Here is a 12,500-nt window from a genome sequence, read left to right as displayed (position 1 = left end):
TTTGCCGGAGTCCACTGCATTTGCTGGATAGTTCTATGGAAAATTGACTTCTTGCGCAATTGTCTTACATCAGGTGTTTGTTTATATATACCGTCAATTTTGTTGAATGATATTCATATTCGCTATGTCGTGCGACGTAGTATTTAGCATAAAAAACGAGTGAAGGTGTGTTTGCATTGTGATATCAATATAGTTTGAAATGCATTTGTTACCTTATCCCACTTCGTTTGGGGTGCATTTTAAATTTTGTAAAATCAACTCAAGAAATAAAAGACTGATGACATGAAACACTTGGTCTTGTGATAGAATATTTACCGGTTTTAAGCTAACACGTGTATTCGAAGGCGTTAGAGCGAGGTACGGGAACGAAGCCGCTACCATGGGAACGGAACATCTCCAGCCATCACCAAGTCAAGCCGCGTCAGGTCTTAAGATGTTAAGCGAAATCGTATAAATACCTCACTTGACGAGTGAAGTTCCCCGCTTAAAACGCTTTTAATAAAGAGACGGTCCCGTGTCGGTGGCGTCTTGCCTTCGTCGTGCTGGTAAGGGAGTCTCTCTCTTGCCTGCTTAATTACTTGAGGTGTGGAGCTCGGGTTCCTGCCGTGGTGAGGCGTCGGGTGTGCACCGGTGTACACGAAGGGCGTGTATATCCCAGTGTTATAGATGATATATACCAGTGTATGTGTGTATGTGTGTCTTGTGTGTGTGTATGTGTTTGTGTCTTCAGAGGTTCTATAACCAATGAATTTATTATATGGGAATCATATGAAGTCGGGGCAATATGTGAGTGGCAGCTGGTTGGCATTTATAACATTACTTTTAAATGCCAAATGATTAAAGACCTATTCACCGTCTTTTGTGGAGGCTAGAATCTCAGTGAAAATCTTGATGCTAAAAATCGCCATATAAAAAAATCATCAGCATTTTTGAAGTTATAATGATGTGGGTGGTCAGAGAAACTCCGTGTGTATGCATATTTACTACTTTACTTAAAGAGAGTTTAAGAAGCAGGCAGAATCCTTGAAAGAGAGCGTGGGAAGCTAGTCCAGCCTTTGGTGACGTCACAGAAGGGCGAGAACTTGACTAGATCTGCTGCCAGTGTGACGTCATTGGAAGGTTGAGTTAGTTCCTTGGTTCTGAAGAGCGTTTCTGACTCGGGTCACGAAGCAGCAACCCTTGACCTGAGGCCAATAACATATGCAATTTAGAAGGGACTACTCGGTATTCGAGCGAAGCTATCTATACAATGATATACAATATACATCTATGAAGATCTTCAAGTATGACTCAGTATTTACTAGCTTGATAATGCAATACATGAAATATAATACTAATGATAATAACAATAGTAATACTAATCATAAATAACACTAATCATGGGGGCACAAAAATATAGTAACAATGTATCACATTTATTTTTTGGAAAGAGTATATACCATCACTGCAGACGACATCTTTACTGTTCTGTACAATTTGACTTCGAGAAGATATCCAGTAACATTTCCGATCAGAAAAGCTCGACAGTCTTATCTTCGATGAAAGATAATTGCTTGAGTAAATACATAACTTTCCTGGACCAAAACTTCCGTATTTTCCTTTGTTTGCCTTTCTTCTTGAGATGTTATTGCCGTGGCTCTCTTCTTCTCTTTCTGTGTTTCTATTCACCAGTTTTGCTTTCTGTGCAAATCTGTGTCTGTCTATTTACCTCTCATGTCTGTATGTTTCTTCTATTTATCTAAAGATTTATCTATTAGCCTATTATCTATCAATCTATCATATTATCTATCAATCTATCTGTCATATTATCTATCTATCTATCATATTATCTATCAATCTATCTATCATATTATCTATCAATCTATTTATCATATTATCTATCAATCTATCTATCATATTATCTATCAATCTATCTATCATATTATCTATCAATCTATCTATCATATTATCTATCAATCTATCTATAAATCTATCTATCATATTATCTATCAATCTATCAGCCTATTATCCATCGATCCATTCATCTCTATCGACCTATCCGTTAACATATTATCTATCGACCTATTCACCAGTCGATCTACCAGTTCCCCTGCTATTTATGGATCTATCTATCTTATCGACCCATCTATCTATCGACAACCGAGAGAAGGAGGCTAGTCAGAGTTCGAAGGACGAGAAAGGAATCTTGAGTGTCTGAGTGTTTACCCAAGACGCTGGGATCTGTAATAATTAGCCTTAAGATGCTGCGAGGAGAGAGGCGCAGCTAGGTGGAGATGAGAGGCTGCCAATGGTCCGACGGAGGGGCTATTGTTTCTTCAAGGGTGTAATTAGCGTGATGTTTAGCTGGAGGAGATATTAAGTAGCGGTGTGAGCGGAGGGACGAGGCTAACAAGGGTAGATAGCAATCGTTAAAAATGATGTGTTTCTTTTTTTAGCTGTGGAAGGATGATATTAATAAATCATAAACACTGAGAAATAACGATTGTATTCCAATGCTCTTCTTCTTCCCCCCTCCCCTCCCTTCCCCTCCCTCCCCCTCCCTCTCCCGCCCGCACAACCTCGCCCTCCGCAGCTCCCTCCTCCCGCAAGCGACTCGCCCACCGCCGCCGCCGCTGCCGCCGCCGCCGCTGCCGAAGACGATCCCCGCCTCCGGCTCTTCCTTCTGCGGGAGGTCGAGGCGAGGCGGAGAGTGGAGCAGGAAATGGCGAGACTCAAGTACACCTACACCTCCCACCTCCACCACAGTCTCCACCACAGCCTCCACCACAGCCTCCATTCGGCGCTGCAACCCGCACACCATCTGACTAAAGGTGAGTTGCGCTTCTCCGTTTCGCTGTCTCCCTTAGGCGGGGGGGGGGGGGGGTTACAGGGACCGGAGGAGGGGGGAGGGGGGAGTTTGCAATGCGGGTTGCCGTCGCTCTGCAAGAAGTGGGCGTGGACGTGGAGGGAAGGGGGGGAGAGAGGGTGTAGGGGGAGGGGGAGAAGAGAGTTAGGGAGGGAAGCATAGTACATACTCACAGACACGGATAAAACATGTTTAAGCGAGTAATTATATAGATAATGAGCAATGACTGCTATTACTATCATTATCATTATCATCTTTATGGTCATTGCTATTATATCAGTAATAATTATTTGTAGTACACATGATATAACGATTATTGCTATACTTATTATTATTATTATTATCATTATCACCGTTATCATTAATACTATCATTATTATAATTATTACTATTATTATTATTATCATTATTATCATTACCATCATTATTATTATCATTATTGTTGTTGTTGTTGCTTTATTATATTATTCTTGCTATAATCATTATCAGCATTGTAATTATTATCATATCATTAGTAATAGTGGAAGGAGCAGTAGCATCTTTTTTATTGTTTTGTCATTATCGTTATTATTATCTTTATTGTCATTATTATCACTATTATCACTCCAGTTTTTTTATTCTGCTAGTTACAATCATGATTATTATTATCATTATGTTTTACTATTTTGATAGTAGAAATGACAATGGTTAATACTATCATTATCATTAGTATTAACAGTAGTAGCAGCATTAGTATTTTCATTATAAATATTGAATCAAAATGATAGAAATTATAATCATGAAAATAATGATGATAGCAATAGTGATAACAAAAAGATGATAATTATAATGATAATGATCATAATAATGGCAACAACGATTCTAATAATGATGATAATAATAATGATAAGAAGAAGAATTATTGTAATAATGATAATAATTAATAATCGCAATGGCTATGATAATATAGAAAATGATAATAGTAATAACATTCATAATTAAAATTATATTGATAATGATGATAATAAAATGATAATAATAATATCACCATTCCTGTTATCATTATTACTATTAACATTCTCATTATTATCATTATTTTAATTATCATTATTTTTATCTTATTATCATCATTATTATTATCATTACTATCATTATTGTTATTATCATCCTTTTAGTTATTATTGTTATCGTTCTTATGGATAATTTTATTATTTCTACTATTGTTATCATTATCAATATCATAATTATCTTTATCATTTTGAGTAGTAGCAGTAGTAGAAGTAATCATAGTAGGTGTTGTTGTATCATTATGATTATCATTATAATTTTTTATGATAATGAATATATTACTATTATCTTACTAGGAGTGTTGTTATTATTATTACTGATATCATCATGGTTATTCTATTATTATTATTATTATTATTATTATTATTATTATTATTATTATTATTATTATTATTATTGTTATTATCCTTATTATTATTATCTGTATTATTATTATTACTATTATTATTATTATTATTATTATTATTATTATTATTATTATTATTATTATTATTATTATTATTATTATCATTATTATTATTATTATTATTGTTATTATTAATATCATTGTTATTATTATTATCATCATCATCATCATAATCAGCATCATTATTAGTGATATTATCGTTATTGTAGTAGTAATAGTAGTTATTATTGTTATTACTATTACTGTTATTATTATTATTATTATTATTATTATTATTATTATTATCATTATCATTACTATTTCCATTATCATCATGATTATTATTGTTATTATTACTATAATTATTATCATTTTCATTATTCTTTAATTTGATTGTTATCATCATTATTGCTATTATTATTATCATTTTCATTATTCTTTTATTTGATTATTATTATCCTTATTATCATCATTATTATTATCCTTATTGTTATTATTATTATTATCATTATCATTATCATTATCAATATCATTATTAATGTTATTATTATTATCATTATTATTATTATCATTATCATATTATTATTATCCCTATTATCATTATAATCATAGTTATTATTGTTATCATCGTTGTTATTATTATCATTATTATCATTTTTATTGGCTTTATCTTATTGTTATAATTATTATTATCCTTTATATTATTATCATTATAAATATCATCAGTATCATCATCATGACAATTGTTATTATTATCATTATTTTCATTACTATTGTTATTCTTATCATTATTACAATAATCAATATTATTGTAATCATAATGATAATAGAAATAATAATTATCAATTTCATTATCATTATCATTACTAATGTCATTATTATTATTATCACTCTTATTATCTTAGTAGTAGTATCCTTATTTTATCATTATCCTTTTATCATAATTATCTTAATCGTCTTATTATCATTATTATTACCATCATTATCATTATTGTTATTATTATCATTATTATTATTATTATTATTGTTCTTGTTGTTCTTCTTGTTCTTATTACCATTGTCACTGTTATGTATTTTTTACTATTCTTGTACTTGCTGTTGAATAAGGATAATGATAATGATGATGATGATGACGAAAATTATTATTATAATGATAATGATTATGATGAATATGATCATAAGCAACAGCAGCAACAACGACAATAAGGAGGATGATAATCATAAAGACAATAATGATAATAATGATGATAATGATGACGGTAATAATGATAATGATGATAATGATAATAGGGATGATGATACTGATAATACTATCAGTTATTATTATCATCATCATCATTATTATCATTATCATTATTCTCATTATTGTTATTATTATTATCATCATTATGATTATTGTCAGAAATATCATTATTATTATTGATATTCTTAGTATTACTAATAGCAGAAACAATATTAATGATAATGATAATATTAATAACAGTGATGATATTAACAATAACAAAAGTGAGAAAATACCAATTATGATAATGAAGTGAATAATGATAGTAATAATAACAAACGTTATAATGATAGTAGTAGTAGTGGTAGCACTTGTATTTATAGTAGTAGTAGTATCAATAGCAATTGCAAAGACAATGATGATGATGATATAATGATAATAATGATAATGATGATGATGGCAATAATGATAATGATAATGATAATAATAATAATAATAATAATAATAATAATAATAATAATAATAATAATAATAACAATAATAATGATAATAATAATAATAATAATAATAATAATAATAATAATAATAATAATAATATTAATAATGATAATAATAATGATGATGATAATAATAATAATGATAATAATGAGAAGGACAATTATGGTGATGATCATGATAATCACAATGAGAATAGCAATGATAGAAATGATAATGATAACAAGGATAATAATAATGATAGTAATGATAATAATAAAAAAATAATTATAATGAAAATAAAATGATAAAAAACGATAGTAATGATGATAATGACAATAATAAGAATAATAAGAATGATAATAAGAATGGTTATGATAATAATCGTTATTATATTTTTCATCGTTATGTTATTGATAATGATAATGCAATAATGATAATAATGATAATGATAATAATAATAATAATGATAATAGTAGTGATGATGATAAGAATGATAATAATAACAATGGTGATAATAATAATAATGATAATGATAATAATGATAATTAAAATAATGATGATAGTAATAATAAGGATTAAATGAATGATGATAAGAATGATGATGATAATGATAATGATAATAACAACAGCATTAAAAATAATAATAATAATGATAGTTTTAATAATGATGATAATAAAGGCTGAAATAATAATTATCATTACCATTTCCATTACTATCATTATCATTATCCGGTCTTCTACTATCATTATCATTATTATCATTGTTATCAATGTTAGCTATATCTATAATTATTTTGTAATCCTTTTTGTTATTGTTATCATTGTCATTATTATTATTGTAATGTTGATAATGCTAATAATTATTGTTATTCTTATTGCTATTATTATAATAATTATCACTTTTCTATTTATTATCATTACCATTATCGTTATAGATATTATCATTATTATCATTATCATTATTACAATTATCAATATAACTTTTATCATTTTCGCTGATATTATCATTATCTTTATTATTATCATTATGATTATCATCATTATTACCAATTTTTCTCCTTAGTCTTATTATCATTATCATTATAATCACTATTATTATAATGAATATTATTGCAACTGTTAGTATTACATTATTATAATAATTATTATCAATATCGGAATTATCAGTTACTGCTCAAATTCTTTTATTTGTCATTGTCTTTAATAATATTATAACAAAACAATAATGCCAATTATGATGACGATGATGATGATGATGATGATTACAATAATAGTGATAATAATAATAATAATAATTATTATTATTATTATAATAATTATTATTATAATAATAATAATAATAATAATAATAATAATAATAATAATAATAATAATAATAATAATAATAATAATGATAATAGTAATGATAATAATGATAATAATAACAACAACAATAGTAATATCATTATTGATAATCATTAGGATATCAATGATAGGAATGATAATAATATATGATAATAAAATTAATATTGATACTGATAATAATAATGATCATAATAATAATAGTTATATTGATAATGATAGCAATAATGATAGCAATAATAATAACAATACTACTACTAATAATAACAATAATAATATCAATAATGATAATGATGATGATGATAATAATAATAATAATAATAATAATAATAATAATAATAATAATAATAATAATAATGATAATGATAATGATAATAATGATAATAACAATAATAATAATAACAATAAAGATAATCATAATAACAATAATAACGAAAATATATACAGCAACGTTAATACTTTCATAAAGAACTTGCTGTCACCCTTATACACAGCTCAGCCAATTGAACCAAGTGACTGTATTTAGCGCTGACCCCTTTCTCCTCGTTGCCAGTTAGGGCGGTAATTACCCAAGAGTTTCGGCCGCTAACAATCCCCCATTGGGCCCTCTGCCTGTTATCAGCTGATGATAAGCCATTCATATGTTCTTTAGTGTCTGTGTTAAGAACGTCACGCACTTGTGTTGTCTGTTTTCTGGGGTGATTAAAGGTCATGTGAAATTGGGAGGAAAATTACACTTAAAAATTGGCTGTTGATAAGGGAAGTTTTAATGGCTTGAATGCTGGTTATCCGTCGATCTTTAATTCTCTCTCTTTTTTTCCTTGGGTGTGAAAGGGGGAGGGGGGGGTGAGGGAGGGGGGGGAATCTAATGGTAGATTTCATCGCTCGCGAAAATTGATGGAGTTAATAAGGATTATTTCGCGTTACATTTTATTATCAAGTTCATTTACGTCTTGCAATTTGTTCCTAATTACAGCACGTTCCGCCTTTCAAATGGTCTCCACTTCACGCGTACGAATTAACTTTCTTGCCTTTTTTTTAAGTCACTGGCAAGTAAAATAATCGTTTTAAAAGACGTACGAAATTTCTAAAAGTGCAGTGGCAGTTAGGAGAAAAAAATCTCACGTTTCGATCTAACTACACTCCTCATCAGACGGTAATAACAAATAGATAAGTAATACAATAAACACCATATAAAAACATATATATATAGATATAGATATAACTCTACTACACACCACTCTGATACGCATGCTTTATAAACCATACTCATGCGTGTCCTTACCACGCATACCACAGCCTTTCCCCCATACAATAATCTACCGCATAACCACTATGTTGCCCTGATTAGACAGACAACATGGGTCAGAGCACGCATCCTAAACGCAAAAAAAATAATAATGATAAATAAATAAACAGATGAGATAACAAAAAAAATAGAAAAAAGATGGTACAAGATTTTTTTTTCTTTGATGACTGTCCGAAAAAAATAGTCATTATCTTGAATTTCATATTTGATTCGGAATTATTACATTTTCGGAAATAGAGCGCGTGTGAGCATATGTGTGGGCGGAGACATAATGTAAGGGAAAAAAATGGCAGTATTTAGGTTGTACATGTTTTATATCACTGTTATTACTGTGTTATCACTGTTTCACTATAAAGAAGGATGTCTAGTTACAATTTCTCAAGTGGCATAATGAAAGACAATATTATCCTTTTTCTTTCCTTTTTTCTTTTCTTTTCTTTTCTTTTCTTTTCTTTTCTTTTCTTTTCTTTTCTTTTCTTTTCTTTTCTTTTCTTTTCTTTTCTTTTCTTTTCTTTTCTTTTCTTTTCTTTTCTTTTCTTTTTTTTCTTTTCTTTTTTTCTTTTCTTTTCTTTTCTTTAATTAGGGGTCGATGTGGGTGATGTTCGGTCTGGTATAGAAAGAGAGGAAGGAGGGTAAAGAGTAAGATATATGAATACGAGGACAGCTAATGAAGACGGAAATGGAGCAAGTGATAAAGACAACAGCTGATAAAGAGAGGGAGAGAGAGAAAGGGTCAAGATTGAGACAATGACAGAGACAGTGACAGAGAAACAGACAGGGACAGATGAAAGGAGAAGAACGAATGGAAGAGGGAGAGAGGAAAGAAAGAAAGAGAAGGAAAGAGAATGATTTGATTAACAAGAAAACAGAAACAAATTAATTCCGCGTAATGTGCCGCTCCGGGTGAAATATCCCCAAGACAAGATCTCCGCCACAGCTGTAACACATGCAATCATGGCTTTAGAATTTTAAATAAGCGAGCGATATCAAGGCGGGGATTCGGGTCGCCTTACGATTCACGGACACGGACCTCCCGGCGCCGCCAAATCAGTACCGAGGCGCGTGTCCGTGGCACCGGTCACGGCGGAGGAAGATAGGTGCCAAGGGAGCCATGCCAGGCTTAATTACAGCACAACCATTTCCAGCGTGACGGCGACGGGGCGATAACATCCGCGGCGGGTAATTGGGAGGGGGGGGGGGCTTCCCGCTGAGGTTCCTTGGCTGCCCGCCGTCGCCGCCGCCGCCGCCGCCGCCGCCGCTGCCGATATGGTCGCCGCCGCGCCATTCTCTCGCCTGCCGGAACTCCCTGGCTTTTTAATTACCTCCTCGGCTTCGATTCTCTGCGCTTCTTCTTTGATCTATGTTCGTGAGTGTTTTCGTGCGTTTCCGCGGTCGATTCGCACGTCCTTCGCCAGGTTTGCCAGCAGGAGATTACTCACCATTCGTGCCAATCATTAATAGCGTTTCATCAGGCGTGCCAACCATACCTGCTTCCCCAGGATTGCCAATAATACTGTCTCGCAATTGGACGTGTCTGGGCACCTGTTTAACCAGCAACCATTTTCTCTCCATCATGCACAGTCTAATTTTTTTTTTTTTTTTAGCACGTGTTGTGATTACGTACTTTTTAAGATGCAGGAAAAAGAATGGACTATTCAGAATTAGAAATCAAAGTTTTTATGATTTCCAAAATTCGTATGACATTCGGGTTATACATTTCCAGACGATTTTATCAGGAATGGCCGGGAATTTGCATATATTTTTCATACATGATGGGAAGATAAGGACGAAAAAAATCGGAATAAGGAAAGGACAAAATGGTGCCTTAATCACGACATCGTCATGCATTCCATAGTTACAAAAATGATCCGAAAGACACGCTAGATTTCCCAACAAATAAAGTAACATTACAAGCAGTAATATGACACGATAGATCAGAAGTGTCACATGAACAAGGTGAACAATGAACTCTACACAAGAACAAGGCCCTTCGATCACCGCATGAACGCTACGGCACGGGAGAAAGAGCACGGCAGGTTCTACGTCCGTACGGCAGAGAAAAGAGAGCACGAGAGGACCGTACGGAATTCTCGTCCCTTGCTAATATAACCATAAAGTCGGCGGCGACAGCCAATCTGCTTAACACATACAATACACAGCTCCGGCGGCAGTTACATGAATTGCTCCCTCGGAATGGTGTCCCAACGAGAAATAACGCAGTTTATGGGGCTCTATTTGTTAGAGTAAGAGCCTCGTGCGTTTCCATCCCTGCTTTGAGCAATAATGAGTTTCCTTTGAGAAACGGCGAGGGAACGCAGGCGGCGTCGGAGCGAAAGTGCGGCAGGGGCGGGCGTGGGGAATCTCTCGCAGGCTGCGGCGATGGAGAGGGTCGGGGGACGTCTCCATGTTGACAAACGTAGAAAAGGCATGAATGAGAATGGATATCTTCACAATACAAGAGACGTATTTGACCGGTTTCTGATGAAGACGCAATCGAAACCGGTCAAATACATCTCTTGTATTGTGAAGATATCCATTCTCATTCATACCTTTTCTACAAGGGTTGTGGGAGTCGAACGCGGAAACGATGGCACTGTGGTTGATGGCTGCAGTCGTAGTGCCAAATGGGCGATACGGCGACAGTGACGAGACGGCAATCCACATATAACAGAAGGGGGTGATGAAAGCGCCGAAGAAATGGTGATGCCAGAATGGTGATGATGGTGCCCCTGCCGCATCCCCGGGGGCTGGAGGCACCCCGGCACTAACCCTCCGACGGGTGCCAGCGCCATCTGTTATACCACGCTGGGGAAATTTTGCAAACAAATGTATGAATATTACTGAACGTTAATGCATTGGCAGCTGTATTTGTGAGCCTCGACTGTGGGAAATGGTTAAATGTTCCACAATTGGGCGTACAAAGTGATGCACTTGTGTAATGGTGATGAATTATTGGGCTTTGAATAAATGATCACGTATACAGAATCCTCATGTCAGGGTGCACACGCCGGCCAGGACAGCCTCGACACGTGCATGTGTACATCTGCTCACATACATATGAAGACGCGTACATGTATTGGCGGAAATGCATGGGAAGCTGAGCTAATGGTATTCCAAGTGTAAGGACTTACACACTTAGATATACTTTACGTGGCCGTACTTATAAAAACATACGTATTAACACACAAAACTCCATACACTTACATCTGTGTGTTCTTATACACGGAAAAAATACACAGAGACGGATACGAAGAAAAAATTATATAGTGGCACGAGTACAAAAAACCTGAACCGAATATAGAAAGTAACGACCAATTAAGTACCTGTATCCCTCCTAAGAAATTTACCGCTCATCCACACACACGCACACACACCACACACACACACACACACACACAAACACACACACACACAAACACACACACAAACACACACAAACACATACGCATTAAAACACACACACACGCACACACTCACTTCCTCTACCTACGCACGCACACGCGCGCACGCACAGATCAAACCGATAGGACCAGAGTTGTAATTAGTGGCCGCTGTGTGAGGGTGGCGCTGCTCCTTGCTTAGAACACCTTGGACGTGCCGGAAAAGCCTCGCACGCTATGTATATATATGTGTGTGTGTGTGAGTTCGCAGAAGGTCTTTTTACCGCAACTTGGATCGGGGGGAGAGGGGAGAGAGGGGGGTGGGGAGGGTGGTAGTGGAGGGGTGATGGGGGTGGAGGGGTGATGGGCGTGGAGGGAGGGGAGCGGTGAAGGAGGTGGAGGGAAGGGAGAGGGTATTGGGTAGGGGTGGAGGGAGGGGAGGGTTGAAGGGGTGGTGGGAGAGGGTGAGAGATGGGGGTGGGGAGGGAGGAGAG

The 12,500-nt window shown here is 34.1% G+C and overlaps 1 protein-coding gene across 1 annotated transcript in view; it reads left to right on the top strand.

Moving 5' to 3' along the window:
- Positions 1-12,500, top strand: part of fuss (SKI family transcriptional corepressor fussel) — an 89,971-nt gene that overhangs the window by 69,870 nt on the left and 7,601 nt on the right. Inside the window, exon 8 of the mRNA XM_070128911.1 lies at positions 2,573-2,810. Within this exon, the coding sequence (XP_069985012.1) occupies positions 2,573-2,810 (238 nt within the window). The remainder of the gene's footprint in view (positions 1-2,572; positions 2,811-12,500) is intronic.

Source organism: Penaeus vannamei, chromosome 13 (assembly GCF_042767895.1).
Source record: "Penaeus vannamei isolate JL-2024 chromosome 13, ASM4276789v1, whole genome shotgun sequence".
NCBI lineage: Eukaryota > Metazoa > Arthropoda > Malacostraca > Decapoda > Penaeidae > Penaeus > Penaeus vannamei.
The sequence above is the reverse complement of the archived record's forward strand: the minus strand, read 5'-3'. Positions and strand labels throughout refer to the sequence as shown.